This window comes from Excalfactoria chinensis, chromosome 25, assembly GCF_039878825.1.
Source record: "Excalfactoria chinensis isolate bCotChi1 chromosome 25, bCotChi1.hap2, whole genome shotgun sequence".
Taxonomy (NCBI): domain Eukaryota; kingdom Metazoa; phylum Chordata; class Aves; order Galliformes; family Phasianidae; genus Excalfactoria; species Excalfactoria chinensis.
In genome coordinates, this window is record NC_092849.1 from 1,164,832 (window position 1) to 1,190,717 (window position 25,886).

General features: G+C 44.3%; 1 protein-coding gene across 4 annotated transcripts in view; it reads right to left on the minus strand.

Annotated features, from left to right (window-relative positions):
* The window catches only part of UNC5D (unc-5 netrin receptor D), a 92,445-nt gene extending 68,420 nt beyond the window's left edge, over nt 1–24,025 (minus strand). For 2 of the 4 annotated variants that reach the window (XM_072357002.1, XM_072357001.1), the window contains exon 1: nt 23,612–23,822. In XM_072357002.1, coding sequence (XP_072213103.1) covers nt 23,612–23,702 — 91 coding nt within the window. In that variant the 5' untranslated portion in view covers nt 23,703–23,822. Of the gene's footprint in view, nt 1–23,274; nt 23,377–23,611; nt 23,823–23,874 lie in introns of those variants that run through there. The other 2 variants (XM_072357004.1, XM_072357003.1) reach the window with 2 other exon arrangements.
* Nucleotides 24,026–25,886: the final 1,861 nt, after the last annotated feature.

The window sequence follows — 25,886 nt, forward strand, 5'->3', positions numbered from 1 at the left end:
TTTTCAAAGTAACTGAAATGTAAATGGTGATGATTCTCCTCTTTGGAGAAGCACAGACCAGCACATGTGTGACACATGGGCTGCTAGAAAGCTCCCAGCTGGGACAGCACCACACAGTACCAGGATAGGAGTGGGCACAGCACTGCATGGGGCTCCCTGGAGATGCAGGCAGCATTCCATAAGGAATGGGCAGTAACTCCAGCCAACAGAATACCTCCCACAGCACAACATTGTGACCCAAGAAAACCCCTCAGAGAACTTCTTACTTTTCGTTCACCTTGCCAAGACCCAGGAAACTTTCTAATATCCAAGCTGATATGCAGCCAATAAGGCTGGGTGTCCTGGGGTTCACTTACAGGTATGAATGGAAACCAATGCCAGGTTATCTGCATAGAGATGCCCATCCATTCTTGTTACCTTAAAAAAAAAAAACAGCAGTTCCTGCACTGTCACAGCTTCTTATTCCAAATTCGAATGGAAGATGTAACACTCCTTGCCAGAAGAAGCACCTATTGAGGCAGCAGGAAGACAAACACTACTGCACAGCCAGCTGCATGGAAACCTGCCTGTATGGAAGTCACCCTGTGGCAGCTGCCTGAATCCCTTCATGGAACAGGAGTGGTTCGAGGATTGCATTTATACCTTCACATCATACTGAGGGCACTGCTAAACACACAAGTTTCAGTTAGGTGATGTTTATGTTCATCATAAGTCCTCACAACAGACGCAGTGAGGGCAAAGGGGACTCAGAGACATAACCCTGCACCTCTAAACCTTTACACGACACCCATATCAGACATATACACCTGTTTGTCTTAGACAATCAATATGATGCATGCTTTATATTCCCTGTTTCTACTCAGGAGAACTTGAAATGGGCCTTCACAGAGCAGCCCCAACAGAACAAACACCAAACTGCTCTGCTAAATGTCTGAGTGGAATAGATTGGGCTCACTGCATTCTTAGTGCCAATAGGCAGCACAGCACACTGCTGCAGATACGAGCAAATAATGTCATTTCTTTGCAACAGAAAGCAGCCAGTTTTCCTTAAAAGGAAGATCTCAGTTGAATAGGAGGAAAAAACCCCCTTGATGCTGAGATCTATGCAACCTTGGAGGAGTTTCTTTTGAGATATGTGGTGGAAACATTGCCACAGTTCAACCCTGGAAACTCTTCTGTAGGGAACAGCTCTGCACTAATGGCCAAAGGGGGGTTAAGGTGACCCACAGTCACACCTACATCTGTTTCCTTCTCAAAATCCCACCCTATTTTTTTGTTAAACATATTTCTAATAAAGTTGAATGTACAACAGCTCCACCAAATGAGCTTTTTCAGCCCCCTAACACAATTTAAACATCACTTTTGCATGGTACAATTCTACTCCTGCATGAAAAGAGAGCCAAGGAAAAAAAAACACCCCGAAAATGTTAAAAATAAATTATTAAAACGCTTTGCAGATAATGCTGCTGCCTCAGTGCCAGGTAAGTGTTCACAGCAGATTCGATGCTGTAAACCCTTTTATGAGACTTCAGCACTTAGGAATGAAATTGTAAATGGGAAAGTGCAGATCGCTTTGATTTAGAAAATTGTTGCCATTAACCAGTTTACAAAGCATCTACTGTTTCAGCATCATTATCCCCAGTGTGTCAAACTAAGTGGTTTCACAATATTTAAAGCACTCCCAACTTCCTCATAAATATCATTTATATTCCACGTCTGCTATTCAGCGTACCGAGACACATCATTTACATTCCTCTGTAGTTACATAGCATGATTACCTGAACAGATATAGCCTTACCTGACATAAATAATGAGAAAACAAAAGGCCATGGCTGTTCAAAAGGTTTAATAACTCAGGTAGCATTAAGGCTTGTAATGCACTCTGTGTTTATAAGCATTAAGAATTTCTCAGTGCACAGAAAGTGTAGAAATGCTCAAACCTTTGGGTCACTGTGCTGTCTCCTACTTGTAGTTGTGTACATGTGAATATTCCATATGCCTCAGTGCACGGTCAGTGTTGTGCAATGGGTGTTTTTCACCTTTCTGGGAGGTTTAGTCAACATTTGTTGAAGGACAACTGAACACTTCCTCTAGTTAATTGTAGTACCACTGAATGTTGGTTTCTATCAAGCTGAGTATCAGGAGATGGTTCTGTGCATCAAACCATTGCAACTTCAATTGTCTGGATAAGCACACATCCTGGAATCATTTATTTGGGTGTATCTACATTTGTCCTTCAACATTTCCATCATTGATTTCAGTTTTTAAAGTCCCTTCCAAACCAAACCATTCTATGGTTCCATGAAATTCAGCACATTGTGGCCACATGCAGAGTGTTTCCCCACACTTTGGCATCTGAACATCAGCTGCTTCATGTCAGGTTTTCAATCAACATATTGGTAACTTGGATCAAAAGCAGCAGGTTAGTGCACCTCATATGCAGCACACAGGAGAACAGCTTCCAGGTACCCAAGGTTAAACCACTGAGAAGTTCTTGATGAGAAAGGCATGGAACTGCCCATGTCAGCATAGACAAGTGACATAGAAGGCAATGGCAGGGACAGAAAATGCCAACAAATTGACAGGCCCCTGCATATAGACACTCAGCTTCTCAGTATAGGCAAATGAACACTGTAAGCTGCAAAACGTATGTTCTAAGTGTACATTTATTCCTATGGAAATGGCTTTTTGCCAAGAAAATCTTGACACAGGTAAGACAAACGCCTCTAGAATGTATTAAAGAATCTACATGCATCAAATAAGGATAAACGATTGGCTCTCCAGGTGATTTCACAGGCTATTTTTTCATGAATTATGCTGCCAGTCTGATAATTCACTTTCACATGGAGACAAAGGGAAAGCAAAAAGGAAAAAACATAGAACAGGTGAGACAAGGTTCAAAAGTAAAGTGATTAGGGAATGCAGAGAAGTGCCATGATATCAATATAAACATTAGGGTTGGAAGGAACCCTAAAGAACACTCAGCTCTATCTCCCTTGCCACAAACAGGGCCAGCCTTACACAGTGAGGCTGCTCAAAGCCCCACCAACCCATAATTGAGCACTTCCAGTGGGGAATGGGACATCCCTATCTTCTCTGGGCAGCCTGTCCAGTGCCTTCCCATGAAACACGTATCCATCCACTCCCAAGCGATGCTGCTAACCCTGTCAGCATCCAGCTCCTTTTTCCCTTCCATTTCTTTCTACTCAGTTTGACTTTGCCAGAAGCAAAATCAACTCAGTAAGCAGCTGCAGAAAAACAAGGAAATTTATCTCCTTTTATTTCTTTGGAAGAAGACATCAAAAAGAAATCCAGCAGCGTTATACGTTTGAGGGGAGAAACACATCTTTCTGCAAAGATGTGCATCTTCTATCATTTGGCAGAGCTGCAGCCATTCAAAACCTATGATTCTAAACAGAAAACTCAATTGTGATGATGTCCCAAGGCGGTTTCAATTTACAATTAAACCCCTCTGTATAGTAACAGTTAGTTTCATTGCATTGCTGATGCAAATTGCTGTATGTTGCTTTGTTTCGAGGGTGAGTTCTTCCTGTTCCTGCCTACCTGCCTGTGTTTTTTTTTCACCCTACCACCCTCTGCCCCAAGGGGCTTCATAGAAATTCTTCTCCTATTTTTCTGTATAGCAACAGCTTAGGAATAGCTTGTTTTAAACCCAGTGCTATAAAGGCATTTATGAAATCAATGAAGATTCTTACATTTACCCAACAACAGCATAGAAACTGCAACCTCTGCTCAAGTGTAGCACAGTGCTCTACTTTGAAGCATTCACAGCACACATCTTCCCATCCCCTGAATACGTCTGTGTGCGACAACAATGCAGCCTACGAGACAGAAATTGTAGGACTTGAATTCAATGGCCACTACTGTGTATTGCTTCACAGAAACCTGGGCTTAAAAGAAAGCAATCAGCATGAAGCACTGACATAGCAACAGCAGACAGAATTTTTTCTGGTTCAAGGAGAAACTTATATTCTATATTCTGTGAAAGGTGTGGAAACTTCTTTCCAGCTTACGTTAGACAGACATCAGATTTTCATGGCTGCAATCAACACCCAGGGATTCTAAGAAAACCTTGCCTTCCAATTAGCTGTCTCGAATGACATGGGTCAGCCTTTAAGTGCTCTCATGTGCTCTCACTTGTTCTTAACAGGAACCGCCGGATGTTTAATAGGTCTTGCGGAAAAAAAAAAGCAAACAACCATCTGATAGCACTTGTCTTATTCAAAAAAAAATCACTTACAGTGATGTATTCATTGATCCTATCACCTCTCACTTTCCCTTGCTCAAAACCCAGCTGGAATAGGGAAAAACCATCCTACTTGTGAATAAATATCAGAAGATTTAACCAAAGTAAAGACATACAGAAGAAAGCAAAAGAGGACCTAGATATCCTAAATCCTACTTCTTAATCACTGCTGTGTTAGCCAATAGAGGTCAGCACCTTTGGCAGTATACACCCATGCAACCCCACCAGTTTTAGCAAAACAGTGAGAAATTACAGATGCTGAAAATATCACTCAGTTATTTGATCTTGAGCACCTTTCTGAAGGTCATGTTTTAATAGGTAGACATGGAGCTATCATTCACCTTTATGTAAATACAAGAACTACTAAAGCACAACCCAAAGAATAAAGCACAATGAAATGCCAAAAATGACCGTAAGCAGTTCCCTCCACGCATCTCTTCCTTCAAAACCAACCACGCTGCAAAGACATTATTTCCATCAGAAATGGATTACAGTGTGATTTTGGTCACTCCTCATTGATCAACCCCTCCTTACTGACCCACCCCAGCCATGCCATACAAACAGAGCTCATGCAGTATATTCAGAGGGTGCTTCATCAAAAGCCAAATGCAAGCCAGCAACGCTCGATATTAATATATTCATCAGCAAATTCTTTTGCACAGACTCTGCGTTTTTTTCCTTTTTTTGATCCTCCAATATTAAAGATGCTTTGTGCTTCAAAGACATTAAGTCAAGGGCTTTGTTCCTAGGCTTCTAACAAACCTTTACTGAGAGAGCGCTATAACACAGCGCATCACATACCAGAATGAAGTCTTAATGCTTCAACAGTGCGGTGGTGGGACTTGTTTATTTTTCCTGTTTTGTGTTGTTTTTAATATCACTCTCAATTAAAAGAGCTCAAAAATCTAAGCTTGGACTGACATCGGACTTCAGAAACATTGCCAACGAAGCCACTGTTTCATGCACCTTCCCCTAGAAGATTATTTAAAGTTTTTAGTTATAATTTGAGTAAATAATAATTGAGGAGATCAACAAGCACTCATACTTGTCTTTATTCTGAGAGATCAATCAGCATGTATAAATTAGACAAGAAAACAAAGGTGGACACAGAGACAAAGATTCAAGACTAGCTGCTGCCTTCCCTATTGCCAGAACCAGCTCCAGCATTGATCTCGACCTGAGCAATTGATTCATACCACAGACAAAATGAAAGGCACCTGGAAGCCCTCAGATCCCAAATACTCAGCCTGTCTTCTTTATATTTGTATATTCAAAGTTGTGTTTCTCTTCCTCTTACCAGCTCACAACGTACCACTATTTAGAACAGCAAGATTTAGAGAGAGAGAAAGAAAAGAAGAACGGCTTAAAGGAAAAAGCAACTGCAGAAAACAGTGAAGGAACAACACATACCAACCCATGTTCTGCTCCCTCTGGCTAAAAGCTTTATGGGATGACACTGCACCACACTTCAGCAATAATTTTTAAGCACACTTATCACTTCATCCCCATTTTGTATAATAAAGTCAAAGAAAATAAGAGAGAAAGCTGAAGCATCAGCACAATGAACAAGTCACAGGTCACATCAAGTTCAATTTCAGAGGCTTTTATACTGGAGCCTGCAGCACAATCACTGTATGGGAATCACAACTCCAACAATCCCTTCTCCCAGGCACATTTCCCATCTTCAAAACACAGGTCATACAGAACTCATCTGGGCCTTTTCCTTCACAACACACCGAGCTTGAAAAACTATTTCAGATTAGATCTTAATGGAATTACACTGCTTTAGTTACTGCTGAAGCAATGAATGCAGTCATCCTGGGTTACTCCCAGGTGGTGCTGTGCAGGTCCTGGGCTGCCATCTGCTATAAGGGCCTCAGGGTACCATCCAAACAAAGTCAAGCTCCCAAAGCTCTGTGCTGCATCTAGATGGCTTCAATGACTACATACCACCATGCAATTGCAGTCTTTTCTCCTTATAGCTTCAAAATGAACGATGATGTCATGTATTTTGTTGCACAAAAAGAGTCATCTTTTGCTTTGAGTATTTTTGACTCAAACTAACATTTATTGCATTGATACTCCAAAACAGCTCCGGAATTCTAAGGCTCCTATTCAGGAAGGATATATATATAAAACAGGATTCCTGAAAGCTGTTTGTGGAGTTATGGAAGCAGAACTTCATGCCCTGCTAAGCAGAACAGTCACAGCAATGCACCATAGGAAAAGTACGGTTGTTTTTCTGATCCTATAGTGCTGCTTCAAATAGTGCAGATTATTATTATCATATATTCTAAATAACTGCTCATGCACAAGCTCTTAGTTGTCATCCTGGCAACAACCTGAACATCACTGGCCAGGGAAAGCCCCACTTACAAGAGCTTTAAACATGGAGCATGCCCTCAGTAATGGAGATTTTACAGTGCATTTGGAAATAACTTGAGCTCCTGTTGAAGGCTCTGAGTGTAACCCCACGCACAGCCCTCTGTAGCTGCTGCTAAATAAAGCACACAGAACTTCTTTAAAAAAGATTGCCAAAAATTGCCAGATTTTCAGCTTCCTAAACATTTCCCTCTCATCAGTCTCCTGAGAGTCTGACCACGTGCATCCTTTGGGACAGCTTCCAAGAGCTTTACATTGAATAAAGAAGAGTGGAAACCAATATCACGTAGACTTGTATGAAGCTGCAAAAAAAACCACGCAGTTGCTGCCAACACCTCCAAAACGTTTTAACAAAACATGCATTTAAGCAAACCCTTCAGCAGAGCTGTTTGGAGCCCAACTCCCTGCCACGCTGCTCTCGGAAGGAGATTTGTCACTGAGCTGAGTGATGGCACACGCCGGGAAGATTTACCTCGCTCAGATTAATCGAGTCACACAACGGCAAAACTTCTGCCTGAGGTCTTTGTCAAATCTACAGAAGCAGATCCAAATCGCAGCGCAACGTTTTAATCAAGTGACATATGGCTCCTTCTACCTCTATATTTCAATGCTACGCTGTGAAACACCCTTCTTGCAAAGATTTCTTTTTTAAGAATTCTCTAAAATACCACGTGTGTATCGCTAAAAAGAGAGAAAATGGAGCTGTGTGAGGAAAAAAAAGCAACACACTTCGTTTAACAGAGCAAAAAACAAAGCATTGCTCTGCTTGCTTTCACATTTGCATCTCGAAGTCTTAACGCTGCAGTGGTTCTGTATCGCTGGTAGAACCACACCAGAAAGGCAAAGCCAGGAGGCAGTTTGGAAAGAGCTCTTCAAGATGACACCCACAGAACAGCCCCTTTGCTTTATCCTGATGGGTTAAATCTAATCTTTCTATTTTATGGTTGTTTAACCATTCTATACCCTCTCTCCCCATCAGGGATGGCTGCTTTCAGCCCTTGGTTTCAGCACACAGCAGCGCAGATGGGGCGCAGAGCTCCTGAAGCACTGCAGAACATGAGGTCTCAGTGCTGGAGCAGCTCTTTGGCCACCTTCAATGACTCAGGATTGCTACAGACATCAGAAGCAGCAGCCAGGAGTGTCTCTGCCCAGTCAGTGCAGACAAAATTACCACAGTAGGGAAAATCTGCTTAGAGCAAAACTCCTACAGTGACTAAAGCAAGCTTGGTTGGGATAAGCAGCAAACCCCAAAGCCCTGCACTGCCATATACAGCCACTCCTTGTCACTCAGCTATTATGGAAGTAGGAACATCAGGGCCCAGACGGGCTCAGATATTGCTTAACCTGCCATTTAGAACTCTTTTGTCACACATCAGCATTTCTGCTTTCAAGGAAGAAAAGAGCACCGCTCTGAAAATACATTTTTAAAAGACAGATCTGAATGGCACAGCTGTCAGCAGAGTTGTGTTTTCACAGACATGGAAGTGCCATCCACACCTCCTTGCAGCACTGCAGGCAGAGCTGTGATGGGTGCCTCAGCACCTCGGGGTGCCAGCAGACAGGGAGGGCGAGCTGCTAAATACAACGCAGCTATGGGACTGTTGGGATCTCCCACGTGTCTCCAAAAAAAGGTTTTGGCACTCATTGTTTAACAGCAGTGACTGACGTGACCTCAGTAAACAATCTGCTTCTAATTAACAGTTATGCTTAAAAGAGCAACTACACTATCAAATCAGGACATAAGGTTAAGTGCACTGATGGAGCAGCCTGGTACCAGACAGTCACACCCTCTGATGTGCCATCATGGTGTATGTTTATACTGGGGAAGCAACCAATTATTCCCAACTTCAGATAATCTGCTAAAAGCCCTTTCTAATTACATATTACAACAGCTCCTATCCTGAATTCTTATACAGCATCCTACATCCAATTCCACACAATGATTCAAGAGCGCTGTAAAGGGATTCAGAGGTCATATGGATGCTGAATGAAACAATCCCTCATCATCATCAGACAGTGCTCACCAGTACACATCAGGTTAAAGTTGTTTGATCAAGAATGTCCTGTGGACAGAGAGTAAATGCCTGCATAGCCAACAGGAGAAGTTCCTGCCATCCCTAAGTGACAGCAAATGCTTTGGGCAGGCAAAGCACAGTGACATATTTGACAGTTGGCATCATGGTTAAGCAGCTTGAATATTTTTCCAAGCCTTTGAGAGAAGGTTACAGAGTAGAGGTCATGGTTTATAAAATTCATTGACAGCAGTAATTTGTCTAAAAAGAACCCAACTTAATTCACATGCAATTAAATCATTATTTAAATGGAAAACAACAGAACTATGCTCTTTCAGCAAATGCTTCTGTAATTTACTGCTGGGACCAAATACTCATCCTTCCACTTTCCCGGTGCTCAATGGGATGACCCGTAATCATGTACCAGAGGCAGGATCTGGTACCAGTCAGGGTCTATCAGAACCCCAAAGATCCCTTGCAGAGCTGCTCTCCTTTCAGGAGGAGGAGGCAGCTGCCACAGCCTCCAACTGTTCATCTGCTCAGAATGAGTTCAGAACTTTAAGGTAAGAAGTAATGAGGCTGGAATCTGTGCCATTACACCATGCAAAGTCAGCACCTATCCCCAGGGACTGGGGATGTCATTGGAGGGAGGAAAGAAAACAGAACAGCGTCCTGAAAGAGGGTCAAAGCAGCAGATATAGAGCTTCAATTGGCTGTGTCCCTAAGCACACATCCCTAGCAAGGCAGGGTTGAACATTTAATAGCTGTTCCGCTGCTTCCTGTGCCACACTCAGCTGATAAACTCACACTCTAAGAACTCGGTCCCAGTCAGCACTCCCAGCACTCACATCATGGCCCACCCTGCACATGGATTCCCCATCACTTCTAATAAGAGCCCCTTCTCTCCAAAATGCTCCCTTGTTCAATCTGACACAGCCAATTTACAGGGCCAGGAGTTTTTCTGTTCTCACAAGGAGGACCTGAAGGGGAAGAAATACAGCACTGGACCTTCCCAGAAACCACCTTCAATGAATCAAACATATTTCAGTGGCTTCCAGAGCATCCTGCTGCAAATGATCCTAATAACTTTCTTTTGTTCACGACTGAGTGCGTTACCCCAGCAGGATCCCAGGCGCAGCACTGCAAGACTAATTGGTTTTTACCATGTATATAATAGAAAAGCTTATAATGTTTTCAGTCATAACTTGAGTAGGATTAAAATAAAGTAAATAGGCCTGAGAAGTCAGTGCTGCGGATGTAATTTAGGAGAGGTTATTTTTATACTTTAATGCAATTTAATATATTAAACTAAAACAGTGCCTTTGAGATGGACCACAACACTCCAACTTTAACAGCTTCCTAAGTTTGAAGGATAACACACTGGAGCTTTGCTGGATGCCGTTATCATTTTTAAAGTCATTCACATTTCGGTTTTGATCTATTTTATGTTCCTTGGCACAGATGAAGTTATTACAAAACTAACGTCAATCGCCTGCATCACAGCAGATTTTTTTTTTTTCCTTTGGACCCACAAACGTAATTATCCTCCCACGGAAAAGAAAGGAAAACGAAGAGAGGGCTTCTACTGCTGACAGACACTGCCCTACATTTTTAACACAGGGAGAAGAAGGTGCTGTCAAACATGCAAATCATTTCCAAGCAAACACCTTCCCCAGGGGCCGTGTTTACAACAGCTAAAGCAGGAACGGGGAGCGCAGCAACTTTTTGTTTTCATGTTAGCAGGAAACAAGGCAGCATCAAAGCAGATCTCTGGTGAGGCTGCAGCGCACAAAGTCAACACCGTGGCAATTTTTGCTGCCAATCAAAGGATTTCCTCTGGATTTCACAAGCTCTGCAAGCCAGACCTCCTCGTGAGTAGATCGGCGCTCCTCCCTTGAGAAAGGCAAACTAATAGCCTTTGTTTTAATGTGAGAAAGGCAAAGAGAACCAAAGACAAGGATAGATATCACATACTAACGAAGCACGAAAGCATACTTTTTGTTTAAAAAGTTGTTCGTCTGACCATTTGTCCTCTTTCTGTATTATAGCAATTAGAAACATCCTGCTTCACTTGTTTGAAATTATCTACAGGGCCAACAAACAGGGCAACCAAAAGACATGGCTTCAGATCACATAAAGGTGCAGAATTCACATGAGAAATATCAGTGCAGAGCAACTGGCTGCTACCAGCACACATCCCTTACTATCAAGGATGAACAGAGGTGTTCACTAAGCTACCCTCGCCTTCCAGAAACAGGAAAGAGGATCCTGTACTCTGAACCCTATGAGTCACTACTAGAACTCCAGGTAATGCCCTTCCCCACAGCATCACCAGAGCTCACATCACCTTTCTAAATGCCACAGAGGGGATGGTGGCCCATAGCATCTGGTCTGTAACAGCTACTGTCTCCTGTCTGTTCATTAAATGCAAAAAGAGTAGACTTAAATGGTTCATGTATTTGGATCCACAGCAATGAGTGCAGACCATGAGTTACAGGAGAAATCCCACAGGGCAGAAGAGCTGAGTCCTCCCTTTGGGTTTAGAAGACAACACAGTTAAGGAGAACTGTACATTCTGCAGGTCCTTTCTGTGGTTTAAATGAAGTGAGGCGCATAAGAGTGAAGAGATCTAAGGCTGCAACACAAAGTCTGGCCAGGACAGCTAATAAACAAGCCCCAAACTTCTCACATACTGTCCTTTCTAGAGCACATCAGGCATAAAGTTTATGCAGTTGTCTGAAAGTGGCCCTAGTTCAAAGGAAAACCTATTGAGAAAAGTCAATCACTGCCAGTCACAGCACTGTGCAGCATACAGGAACCTGCTCCATTGCCAGCATCTTCTGATCATGCTCATGTCCACACAACCACCACTTGCATCACTCACAACCCACTCCAAGTCAGCTCTAAAGCAGCTGCCCAAGAGATGGAGTGATTTCAAGAATAAGATTTGAGGGAATTACACGCATCCTTTCTCCCCTGAGGCACTCAAATCCTGTCCCAAAAGCTTGTGGTGGGAAAAGAGCTTGAAAAAGAGAAACCAGAGGCTCATTTTGCAGAGCCACAGGAATCATGCTGGTCAGAAATCGCTGATCAGAAATTGAACTCATGCTTCTGGATCATCTTTTAATGCCTTGAAGCATCCATCCCAACAGACTGGAAGTCTTTAGCACTGTTTGCTTTCCATCTTAACTCTACTCACTTCAGCTTGTGGACTATAATACTCCCACTCACCGTATCAGATACATCACAGCACACCAGATGCATTTAGCCTTTAATCTAGCTCTTCTCTAGGCAGCAAGCCTACACGAACTCCAATGCCATTTAGAATTGCTCAGATAACTCCAACACTGGTGAAGTCCATTTGTGATGATAAAACCATTAAGCAGTTGTCAAGACAGATTTGAGAGGAGATGGAAGTTTAAGGTTCTAAAAAGTGTTTTTCAGCCTTTTACAAAAAAACTGGAGAATTTGAGAGACAAAGATATTCTTTTGAAGTTTCTTTTAAAGATACAGGCATTGAAACACGACGTTCATATTCCTGATAAGCAATAATTCATCGGCTCAGAGCATTACTAAGAATTCCCCAAACCTCGTGTGAGCTGGCACCAGTTTGTGTATTAGTCTGGCTGAGGAGGACAAAGAACTGATGGGGGTACCCATAGGTGAAAGGCAGCTACCTATTTAGGTCATCTGTTCTGCTTGCTTTCAAGAGCTCAATTATTTTTGGTAAAACACTATGTAGTTTATCAGTGTGCCTAGGAGGCTTCACCGTTACACTTGGTAACATCTGGGGCTAAATTGAAGGCAAAAGAGGACAAAACACACACTGGGTGTAGTAAGCACAGGGCAGCATCCTGTCTCCTGCCCAGCATTATAGGAACCAATGCACAAGGATGGTAAGGAAACCACCCTGACCATGGCATGAATGTCATTTCAGCACACAGGAGCTCAGCTCTTTCCAAGTTTCTGTAGCCTTTGCTCCAGATAGCAATTATTTTTAGGAAGAGAATGTAGTAACATGGCAGATATTTATAGATAATGCCTTTCAGAATACAGCACAAAACAGTAATTACTCTCACCTATCTTCTCATCACAGCCTGAATTCTATCTAGAACAGTGCCCTGCAACTCTCAACACCAGAAGCACCTCACTGCACCTCATCACACACAGCTAAACCACAGCTAAAAGTGAATGCTGAACGAGATGCTGATATAGCATTAAAGAGAATAAGAAATTACCACATAACATAACCTCCTTGTGATATCAATGGAAATTACTTTTCCACCAAGTTCTCTGATAAAGGAGAAAAGCAGAAAAATGGTTTCTGAACGAAATGCCATGCATGAACAGTCAGATGTAAGGTCATTGTGACAGACTCAAGTGAACCTGTTATGGATTCAGTCAGTGCAACGCAGCCAAACTCATGCAATGAACCTAGAGGGAATGGTCAAAACTCGGGATGAAATAACGCAGAATGAGGTGCAATAATTCAGAGTATTTCATCTTCTCACATGGCTGGGATTCCAGAGGGGGTGCTCAGCAACACAGGGCAAAACTGTATTCTAGTTCATGCATAGAACTGGGATACAAGAACTTCTCCCACATTTCCATAGAGTAGCACTCCTTGTCCACCAAATATAAAATACAACAATTCTTGCTGACCCTGGTGATGCATATTCTGGAGTTGTTTATGTCTTGGTACATAAAGCTGAGTATGTGAATTCCGTCTTTTATTTCTTTGTCAGCTGGATTTCTTCTGCAACTAATTAGGAGTTAGAGAACTCTGCCGATGGGAGAGCCAGCAGCTATGGCAGCCTGACTCTCCCTTCACTAGGATTTGTCTTTTTGAAATATAACAAGGTCATTCTTACAAGATGCAAATAAATTGGGGGGAAGGAGGAGGGACCCCCGAGCAGTGAGATACTCCAGGTTATTAACTGCTATAAAGTGACAGAAAGGAGGTGGCACCATTCAAACCCCACACCTTTGCTCATTAGTCATTGCTGTGGCAGAGCTAAACCAACTGTTCTGCGTTTGGCCGAGTGCATTGTGTGCTAGGAGCACTTTCAGGCTACCAGAAACTGAGGTCTTTTATGCTCTCGTGTTTGTATTACAAGCACAGGTCTACAGGAACATAGTGGTGTTTTTGCCGTTTCCCTTTCATAACAGATAAGCAATGTGCAGCGTTTCCTTACACCATAAATAAGTGCCTACTGCTTTTACTTAACACTTGCTTTCAATTTCCCACCAACAGCTGCCCATGGAACCAATTCCCGAGCCTCCTCTCTGAATGCCACATAGAATACACAGCCACAAATGCTTCATGAGCCTCCCTCCAAAACACAAATACAAATCAAAAAGAACTGGAATACAAGTCAATACTTGCTAAAATAACTTGCCCCCCCTGTTCCATTTCCACTGTGCTTGAAGTGGAGGCTCAGGCAAGTAGCTTACAGTGATCTACTGTTAGAGTAATAGTCCAAGGGGGCAGCCACACCACCCACACTTTCAATGCTTCATCAGCCCCACAGCTTCCCAGTTCATTCAAGAAGGGCAACAAAATGCATTTCTTTATTAGCATAAGGATTTGTTGGCTGTTATTCGTTGGGAAGTTAGGAGTGACCCAACCAGCATACAGCTTGCCCAAACTGCTGGGGAATCAGATCAGTTTTGTTTTGCTTTTTACCCCTGCACTGCTAACAAATAAGGGAGATGCACAAGGAAGGAGTTGAGACATGGGGGAATTCATCACACTTTTCTTGAGCTCAGGCAAGCCATAAAGGCTGTCACAGAGCTCTGCATGTCCCACTGAAGGTGGTCCAAATTCTCCTGTGTAAGCTGAACCCAACAAACTGAAAAGCCACGTCAGAGCAGATCCAGATGCACTGATTTTAGGTTACGAGGCAGAAATCTGCTAAGAGAAGGCTAAATGGGATTTCTGTGTAAATGCTAATTTCTCTTTGCAACTAAGCAGATTGTGTATTCTCACAGCAGCATCTCAGTTACTACTTCAAGCATGGAAAGTAGACACTGAATTAGGGATAGCAGCTACTGACTGTAAACTCGGGATTGCTCACTGTAGCAGACACACAAATTTAACTTAACAATGAGGAGCCTATGAGGAGAAACATTACAACCAAGAATCGTGTCTATCATTTGAAAAAACAACAAAAAAGATTAGAAATACAACTGTACTGTATGCAACGATGCTATAAATTCAACTACATGTATTGTCTCAAATGTCAGTACTGAAAACTCAAACCTCTTTTGGAAACATCTCAGAAGCAACATACAGCAATTGAACAATTGACTATTTCTCTATCCTCTTCTGACTGCTAAACTGAACGTAGGAAGCACGTAGGCAGCCAATACAACTACCTGTGAAGACTTAACGGACCCCTGATGTGATGAAATGGCATTTGCATAGTCACCTCATTATAGGCTTCTCTTTATTAAAACAATTTACTTTCTGATGTTACCGAAAAATGTGTAGTGTCAGACCAGTGGGACAGGTTACCAAGACAGTAATAACCTCCAGAGATTTGCTGATCTCCAGCAGAAATTGTTTAATGACAACCTAGAGGTTAAAATCTGTTTTCATAAACACAGCACATCATCTCGGTGCTCTGAATAGGAACCTATTCATGGAACAGTCTCAGTCTTTATTAACACTGGATCTGTTTTACTGCAAACCATTGAGATGAGATTTTAAGCAGCCATCAAGAGGATTTCTCCTACTGCTTTCCACAATGGTAGGAGATTTAAAATATACAGAAGTGCAAGAAGAACAGCTTGGGCTTGAAATAAGTTTCACAGCTGACGACAGACATGAATTTGAAGCTACTTGCTGCATCAGCCTAGCCCATGAGAAGCATCACAAGCCATTACCACACATCATCGTCATCAGCTAAATCTTAATTGTGAGCTTTCTGCATGAAGAAATACAGCCTGCTTGCAGGACATTGGAGTCTAAATCAGGAAGAGTACGGCTAAGCTGCTCTAGGAACACTGGTGCATTTTGTTCTCCCCAACTTTCAGATATCTTTGCAGCTGGAACACCTCTAATGAATGCCCACACAAAGCTTGGCCCCATCTAAAGCCATCAGAAACCAACGCAGAGCTCAGGGGCCTCATGTTTTGATCAAAGTTGATTCCTATTGATCTCATTTGAGGTCGAGTCAGGTGTCTTGTCTACCCTTCTGTTTTCTTCTGCACATATGAAGCAAAATAAAACCAAAAACCATCAGGAAGCAAATTGCAGTCCTCCATTTACAAGGCAGTCTTCTTGGCTGGACACATCACACTTTATTCTGGGAGCAGCTGCCTCAAAGCAGTTACTGGGGTTGTGGGGTTTTGTTTTATTCACAGCTGTGATAGAAATCCTGCACTGAAAAAAGAAATCCCTTCTTCTAATTCCCTTCATAACAATCTCCTGTGTTATTGAAGTCTCTTCCTATCTTCCCACTATGAAAAATGGTGCAGCTCCGTAGAAAATATTTTATACCTTTAATAAAGCATTTTAAATGTGGAGCTTTCACACGATTAAAAACATCTTGGTGTGAGCTGGTAACATTCTGTGGGGGGTTTTTATGGTGTATATTCCCAAGGAAAGTAAAGGTTAAAAATATGAAGCAACATCAGGCCCAGCTCTATTTCCCCACTCACAGCTTCTCCTACTTTCTCATGTTAAGCTGCTTTAGAGGTTAAACATGACAGGCTCAGATGATGGAATATTGCAGGCTGCATGACAGTGCAGCCAAACACAAGGGGACCACAGCTTGTTATTTGTTTCTATCACAAGAAGTGTATCCTTTGTCCCTACAGGACCAAGGGGACTTTAACTATAAATGACATTCCAAAGGCACAAAAATCTCTCAAGAACAGCCCTGCCAAGTTGTTAGTGGTTATGATCTCATTTACGAGGCTGCAGGATGGCCAGATACCACTGCACTGACCAGCTTCAGCACTCTGAATCCAGCTGTGAAACATTAATTATTGCTTTTATCTATATAAGAGGCTCTCAGGTACAATTCTCAATGTCCTACCACATCTCCCCCCTCCTACAGTATTCCATTACTGATGGACCAGCGAAGGGGTCTTACTCTGACAAGCAGAACAAGTGGCAAACATGATGCGGACACCTTTCACTGCAGTACGTCTGACCATTGGACTGCAGGACCTTTGTGAGGGCATTACTGCAGTTACTGAAGTCAAATCCTACAGCCTGGGCTCCATCTAGAGTCAGGAAGTTTCTCTGCCATGTACTCCTCTCCCTCCCACCCACAGCTTGTTGGGGGCGGTGGAAGGAAGACACAATTGCTCCCTTTCTAATTCTTAAAGGTAACAAATGATGTCACACTTATTTGTCTCCAAAAGGACCACTAAAACACCTTGGGAATAAGATTCCCCATCCTTGGGGTCTTCCCCTACACACAGTAAGCAGCAGGTCTGCATCAATCCTTTTGATACCCATCATAAGGGCAATGCTATTTGTTTTGCCATTCCTCAGGAAAGGAGAAGTCAGCTCCAACTGTTAGGTCCCATTTAGCACGACTCGTATCTGAAAACGCCCCATAATCTTGATTGAGAATTAAAGATGCTCTCATTAAGGTGAAGTTCCCGAGCTCAAAACAAGTCATGCACCACATTACTAACTCACATTCAAATCAAAATAGAGCAGGAGTATTTAAGTCGTAGTCTAAATTAGATCTGTAAAAATCTTCACAGAAATAGGCAAGTCAAGTGGCAGAGTTATCTGTGGAAAAAAATCTATTAGCAGTAATGGAATGATAATCCTCTCAGATTCATTGATGCTGACAGATTAAATACTCTAAATTCATCTTTTATTTTGTTAGCTCATTTGACACAAAATAAGTCCTACGTTTTTAATGTAGTGGGAGCTGAGGGAGTTCGGCTGTTACTGTGGCAAATTTGGTATTAACAGAAGCCTTTAGGTACAGCCATAAGCTGTTACCAAATGACAGCTGGAGGAAAATGACTTGTTTCTTCTCTTAACACAGCACCACTGCTTCTTAGAAACTAAACTAACATCACTGAAGTTGCTCCTATCAGGAAAAGCTGAAGAACTAGGACTGACAACAAAAGGAATGGAGGAGTAAGTACCTTTTTCTCACAATACGTGGTTAAATAACAGGGTGACACATGCAGCCAACCTCCTCGTGTCAGGATGGTGCATCTCTGGAGCAGCTCCATGCAGCCCCTCCTCGCTTCTGCCTCAAGGAATGAGCACAGATGGACAAAGCAGGCAGAAACAGGAGACAGATCTGCAGCATCCCAACGTGAGTGGCCTCATTTAGCACAAGTTACACCACGTTACTCGAGGTTGGATCTATAAATGTGACATGACTCCGTTGTATATAATGATCAATAGGGGTGGTGGGTTTTTATTTCCACTTTTGTTTATTCCTTAAACCTTTTTTCAGCTACTTTTCCTCTTACAAATAGGAAACTACCAGTCATTTGCCTATGAACCATATCGAGCAGCTCATAAAGTCTTTAAAAAACACATAAACATCAAGGAAAAATAATTAAATTTCAGAACAAGAAAGCTACTTTGATGTATGGGTATTTCTCCAGGATCACTTAGCTCTAAGAATCACAAGATGAACACAGCACACAGAGCTTCACTGGGACACAGTAAGAACATGCACCACCCAGCGTCCTGCAGCCGCTTCTCGTTGAGCTGCACAACAGCTGTGACAGGGAAAGCACTGCAAGCTGCAACCCAGCATCACTCTTCTACTCTGAGCAAACAGCCCATGTTCTCTACAGCCAAGTTAGAATATAAAAAAGTTCCAACTCGAGCCCATTGTTCTCTATGTCAGCAGCAGCAAATATCTCGCAATAAATCAATGGCAGCAAATACCTCGGAATTGGAAGCTGAAATTAATATTTCAAAGGGTAATGGCTTACCACGGACCCTCAGTGGTTTTAAATCTGGCACAGAACACAGCTAACCTGAAGCATTTGTCACCATAAAAGTCACAGACACATCTGTTGAACTGCAGATCAGATGCAGTTTTATATGACAGATGAATTCAATTAATAGAGCAAATTTGTTTTCCTGTAATGCAATCTATTATTGGGAGCATTGTAAGCATGGAAGCCATGTTGTGAGTAACCATTCAGCACTTATAGGACAACTCCATGTTTGCTCCTTTCATATCCATTGTCTGCCAGGACTCGAGCAGTTTAATTCCACGTGCAGAAACACTGTCAGAAGAAACATCAGAGAGCCACAGAAGCATTTATTGCTGGGAAAAAATAGATATACATCCTACTTGGAGTAACTGCCCATTCAGCATAAAGGTAGGAGCAGGTGTGCTGTGTGTCCCGTGCTTCCTGACAGCTGCAAAGCTTGGACATTTTGCACAGGAATGGTAATAAAAAAAAGCTTCTGATTTTCAAGTTTTCCTATTGTTACAACAGGCACCGATATAAGGAACAACAAGAACAAAACTCACCCACCATCACTACTTCCTACTGCACTCATTTTGATTACACTGCTCATCTGCAGACATACTCAATAGGTTTCATCTACAGATATGCCGTGCTCTTTTATTGCACCATTTTAATGTAGAGAAGCATCCAATGCACCTTCAAAGTATTGAAGGCACCTACAAACACACACCTGAACCCATTGGGGGCTCTGGGAGCTGCCCATCACCCCAACAGATGGAACTACACCACAGTGAGCACTTCTTTATTACTGCTGTTCTTGGTGCTTAAAAAAAGGCCTCATAAAGGAGTTGGGAAAGGAGAGATGGACAAAAAGCACAAACCAAAATGATGGAGGTAGAATTTCGAGGCTGGCATTACCAAACCACCTACGTAAGTTAGAAGCTACCGATGCCTACTTGGCAGGATGCTCTCCAGTGTGGTTTATGGACCACGTATGCTATAACCAAGTATTACAAAATGGCATACATACAAATATTCATGTTATAAGGTGAGGTGCTGGGATACAGTGTGGCAATTAAGGATCTTTAAAAGTAGAAACTGGAAAAACTAAACCATTCCATAGAAATGAAGCTGACCATCTGCTTCACTGCAACAGCGGCAGCTGCTGAAAACAACAGAAACAGCAGCCTCTGGTGTTAACATTCTGCTCCTTCCCTCTGACTCCACCTTTCCCCAGAAAGCAGGACTGAAAATACAGAGAACATACATCAGATGGCCCTGCGGGATCCTTTGCACCATAAGTAATTTTCCATCTAGGCTCGTATCAGGCTGTTGATGTTTGCATTCTGTAATTCGCTGTGAAACCACCATCAGATTAGCTTCTCTTCTTCGTTGCTTACAATTCATCCTGATACAGGGTCCCCTGCCTCTGTGAAGATGGACGTTTTCTTTCATAGTTTGGAAAGCTCATTTCATCCTCGTAGAGCTCGAACTTCACCCTCTGCATCAGAACAGAGAGGAACTGCACAGCTCTACAGCGTGGATAAGAAGCACATGTATACAATGAGAAGTCAGGGAGAAGCAGCACAGCAACACACTGCTCTGCAGTGAACGGGTGCCCTCCTATCTTCCCAAAAATGAATTATCACCAGGAGTTGCACACATCTGAAGGGAAGCTCATGATGGAGATGTGTGCACCACACTTCCAACGTGGGGATGATGTGTGCAACCCCTCAGCTTTCTATCTGAGCAGCATTTGGCACCAACATCGGCTCCTGTGCTGATCCACAGGATGCAGGAAATGCAGTGCGCTCTGAGCAACGCAGTAATATGCCCAAGTACCATCAGAGAACAAATTAAAACAATCCTAATAAGGATCAGTGATCCACAGTGGGTCTAAAGTCAATCTTACACTCAGTAGAAACGCTTCTCCTATCCCACTTTATCTCATGAATTACATTACAAGAGATGAGCACAGCAATAGATGCAGAGAAGAGCAGGACTAACTGGAAGCCAACTCTACACTGAACAGTGACTTAGAAAAATACATGCACTGATGCTATCAGTCCCAAAGTACAAGCAGTGATGGCAGCATTAAAATGCTGCTTTCTGAGCCCCCAGGCTTCCCCATCTCTCAAACCTTCCATTCTCCTGCAATACAAACAAAGCAAGACCTCAGCACAAGCAAAACAAGCTCGTATCTTCACGGAGATGAGAGTGAAGCAACAAAGTACTCAGTAACCACAGCCCCAAGTCAAAGAAGTTTCTTCCCTGGGCAGCTGAGAAGTAGATGCAAACATTGGCAGAGAAACGAAGGTGTGGTGAGCAGAACAGTTCAGAGCAGAGATGGGATTTGTTGTTTATATGAATGCCTTTTCCTCACACAGTGAAACTATGTGATCTGAACACAGTCAATACAGTCATACAATACAGTCATACAATTGAGGTGTACAGCCTCAATTGTTTAGCCCGCATCAGTTAATATTTCACCTCTCCACTTTGCTGAGTTCCTGATGACATTTGTACTTTAAGATCACATAAATCCACACGCTGACAGTGTCTGTTCAATTGAGGTCGGCACGTGAGAAATATTCCAGGTGGTAAACTGGCAAACGTAGTAATAAATAATCAAACTGCTTTACACTCAGCAGGGCACGAGGAGCAGAGAATGAGAACTGGAGACAAACTAATGCAACACCAGCTGTAACACACCTCCTCTCAGATGCAGAAATCAGGACACAAAAAGCCTCCCTGCTCCCTGAATGCAGCACAGCAAATCGACATCGCTCTGCAAATAAAGCATCAGCAGTGGCTCTCGCACTGCTCTAAGCTGGTGACAATGAAGTACACTGCAAATATGGAGAGAATCTAGATACACAAATGAAATTCCAAGCTCATTCGTAATGAAGCAAACACAAGCTCATCTAATTTGCACAAGGATGGCATTAAATTCCAGACTAAAGGTACAACCAGGACACAACTTGCCCATCAGTCCTGTCTCTGCCATTGGATTCAGTTCAGCATCAATAGAATTGGCTGCTTTTATTTTCCTAATGCGTTATTCCTCTAAGAGCTTTGTTGTCCAGAACCTGGTTTGTCTGCTGGGTTCTCAGATCAGAGCAAAGCCTTTAATTCACAGCTCTCTGGACCGCGCATTTTGGGTGATATGAAGAAAGAAGAAGAAAAAAAAGAAAGGCAAATAAGAAAAATCCCCAAATTCCAAACTAAGACACCCGCTCCTATGGCTCACTGCTCAGCCGTGCCCTGCGCTTAGTGGAGCATTTATCCTAATAAAACCAGAAGTGAGATGCAGAGGCTGCCAAGCAGTGCGGTGACTGCACGGGTACCGCTGCAACAAGAGAAGGAAAATCCCTAAATGGTGCTTATTTACAACATGATGCACACAGATGTAGGAACACGATGAAACATGTAGCTTTAGGCTTTAATATCGAGCTGCGGAGCACTACCGGCTTTCACATTTTAGAGACATCTTTATTTGGACACACGCAGCCCAAAATTAGTTTCAATATATCAATGAGATAAAAATATTTGCAACTTCCATCTCATTTTCCAGTTCCCACAGTGCCCATGTGTTGTTTGCTGTAACATAAAAGCCCAAAGCTATTCTCAGACATTCATTCCAACAGACAAATGCAGCGTGAAGGTTATCTACAATCATTTCATTTTTCTTTAAACTCAGTTCAAGACTGAATCCTGGAATGCCATTTGTTTCAGAGGAGGCTTTAAGACAACTTCATCCGCCAAACCCTTCCAGCTCAGCGGGTCGGTGATTGGGGTTCACTGCTTCAGCCAAAGCCACAACCAAACACAGCACATCACGGCTCAGAGCCCACAGCCACCAACTGATCCCAAAGATACCCCGTGCTTTCTCATAACAACACTCAAACCAAACCATCCTATTTCAGCCTGAAACATCCTATAGGAAATTTTAGTTAAACGACTAAAACTCCTTAACAGCAACAACCCTGCTATACCCCACATGGTTGGCAGTGATGCATCTGGGGCTCACAGGGCCCAATCCCAACCACACATCCCAATGTGAGATCCACCCCAGAGTTCTGCCAGATGCATTCAGCAAAGCACGACTTCTGAGCAGATTTAAATACACACACCAACCCTTGCGGTCACAAATACCTTTTGAAAGAAATACTAAGTAATATCAGCCTTCACCCACTCTCATCGTTCAGTTCACACTTCTATAAGGGGTGCTTTTGCCCAGCAGCCACCTGTGGCCCAGCCCCGTGCCGGACCCACGGGTTGTGTCCTATAGATACAGCAAATGGAGGCACAGCCCCAGTGGGCACGCGGGGAGAAACCTCCGTAGAGGTACCGAGAGAGCCGTCAGAGAGAGGGATCTGCTCGGATCTACAAAGGCTGCTGCGGGATCGCTCTGTAAAACCGCAACAGCAGGAGGGAACACTGTGCAGCCCGCAGCGCCAGGGTCCAGCGATGCGTGGTGCCCGACCCCGAGGGAGCTCACCGCCAGGCTGGAGGTGGGGACGGACCCCGACATCGCACGTACATCACTAACACCGCGTGTACGCGCACCCAAGCTCAGGCACTCGCATTGTCTGCCAGGTGTTGGAATCTCTCGCTGCCAGAACAGGCCACGATCTCGCAGCCCCATCATTTCGGGACGGCTCTGCCACTCCCCGCGACCGCAGCGGTTACCCCAGCGCTGTCCGCAGCTCCGCACACGCCGCATTCCCGAGGATGTTCCGCAGTGCCGAGCTGCGTCCCCCCCCGGCGCCCGTTTCCCTCCCGCAGGGCTGCATTCCCTCTACCCCAACAAGGGGCACATCCGCTTCCCCTCCCACCGCGATCCCGTCGGGTTCTGAAGGGAGGGGTGTAGGGGGGTGGGTGTAGATTTCTTTCTTTTTTTTAAATAAAATAAAATAAAACCAACAAAACGACGGGGCAGGGGGGCTGTTCGCACAGAGGAGCAACCGGTGCTCGGTGCTCCTGCTGCAAACTTGCCGGGGAAGGATGGGCTGGGGGTCCCGCTTACCTCTCAGCGCTGCCGCGCGGCCGCACAGCCCCAGGAACAGCAGCAGCTCCAGGCGCGGGGCGCAGCCGCCCCTCTCAGCCCCTCCGCCCATGCTGGCCCCGCAACTCCGCTCCTTCCCCGACCGGAGCTGAGGCTGAAAACCTCCGCCGGAGCCGCAGGTGGAGATAGAAGTCGCTTTCCGGGCTATATTTTTTTTCCTCCTCCTGTTTTCCTCCCCTCCCCTCGCCCCCCCCCCCCCCTCCCCCGCCGCTCCCCGCACGCACTGAGCCGGAGCTGTGCCCGTGGCCCCGCGCTGCCGCCGCTCCTCCCGCCGACTGCCGCCGAGGCGCCGCGCGCTCCCGCATCCCTAATGAGCCGCCCCTCCCCCACCGCTAATTAGCAGCACGTGGGGCGGGGCCAGGTGCGTTGGGCAACGCGCGGAGCCCCCCCACAGCGCTCCGGTGGTCGGGGCTGAGCGGGGGGTGGAGGGGGTTGGAGCGCATCCTGCCTCTCCTCCCCCCCCCCCCCAACCCCACTCTCCTTAGCAAAGCACCCGCCCTTAACAGGTGCGCGGGGAGCAGCACGGTGGGCAGCGCCTCAGCCCGAAGCAAACAGCGTTTGTGCCAGCTTTAGGAACGGTGCCTGGCCCTGGGAGCAAGCGAGCTTCTCCTTGCCGCGGGGGGCACTGTTGTACGCACCCTCCTCCTCCCCCTGGCTCGCTCAAACCACCTATTTCGGTACAGAAGAGAGGGGCCAACAAGCCCAGGTGTGCTCAGGTACAGCCGCTCTGCCCTGCCTTCCTTGAGCAGCAAGAGGTGCAAAGCGGCGTGCCGGCTGCACGCAGAGCAGGTGGGGGGGAGGAGGACCAAAGATTTCGGGCTCGTTTCAGGACTCGGTGCAGCCGCGGGGAGCGGCGGTGGCACAAAAGGAGGTGTGCAGAGCACAGCGATGCTAACGCAGCGCTCACCGTGAGGCTCGTACACAACTAGAGGTACAAGTAAAGGGACTGGATTCATACCATCGTGACTCTGAATCCTATTTGAGGAAGCCGAGCATGGCGCGCTCCAGGTCAATGCATCACAACGTTGCATCAGTGAGCAAAAGACAAAATCTAAGATAATCTATTTGTTCTTCATTTTCCATCCTTTTGGAGATAAGCCCTATTTGCATTAGGCAACAGGAGCACAGGAAGAAGGGACTGTATTCCCTTCTTCATTTTCGAATTCATCTATTAACCTCACACTACTCCACCTGCATCACATGCTAAGGGTGCTCAGAAATCCCTGACCAGTGAGTTTTGGAGAAGCGCAATGGGATTAGTTACATGGGCTTAAAATGAAGGCTTGTCAATTGGTCCTGCAGGTGAGCTTTGTACTGCTTTCAGGTGGAAACAAATAAGTAAAGCAAAAGGAATTTGTAAACAGAATTTTAAGAGGAAAAAAAAATAAAAATCATTATCTGAGAACATCACATCAGAAGATCTCTTATTCCTTTTCTGTCATGTGTTTGCCAGACCACAATGAAGAGCAGAGTGGTGAAGGCTGAGAGCGAATGCATGAAAGATACATTTTCTTCTACAGCCTAGGGTCATCTCCATGGCCAATGGGCTCCAAACAATAACAAACAACATCACAAAGGAACACAGCAATGGTTATGCACATGACAGCATCTCCTATACTTCTTTAAAGCCTTTGCATGTCGACAGCACAGCCCTACCTCCAAGGACAAACACAGTACAGCCACATGCTCTTGAGTTCAGCTCACAGACTGCTTGTCCCTCCATGCCACTGAGTCAGGGTTTGGTACTTTGGATTAAAATATTGAGTTCTCAGTTTATAGAACTATTAGGAGGGGGAAGAAGAGACCATAATCAAAGAAAGGCAGCAGCTGGTAACTTCAATCAGAGCACTTGACACACAAAGATGCAAAGTGTGCTACAGAAAACCTCAGTGTGGAGAACGCAGCAACCTCTGATCTGGTGAAACTGAGCTGCAGGTGAAACCATGCGTTCTTTAAGCACTGATGTGCACTGGAAGTACAGCACCTTACAGAAACAAAGCTCTAAATCTCCTCTGGCAGCCCAATGAGCCACCTCTGTTAGAAATATAGTTGCAATTCACAGTGAGGTTTAACCAGAGGGAAGTTGGAGGGGAAGGGAGGATCTGACTTTTGATATCAAGGAGTGAGCAAGAAGGAAAGGTGCGTCTGGAGTTCAGCCAGAGGGGATTCAATGGCATTACTGGGGGAAGTGGGAGAAACACTAATGGAGAAGCTGAGAATGCTGGAAGGAAGAAGT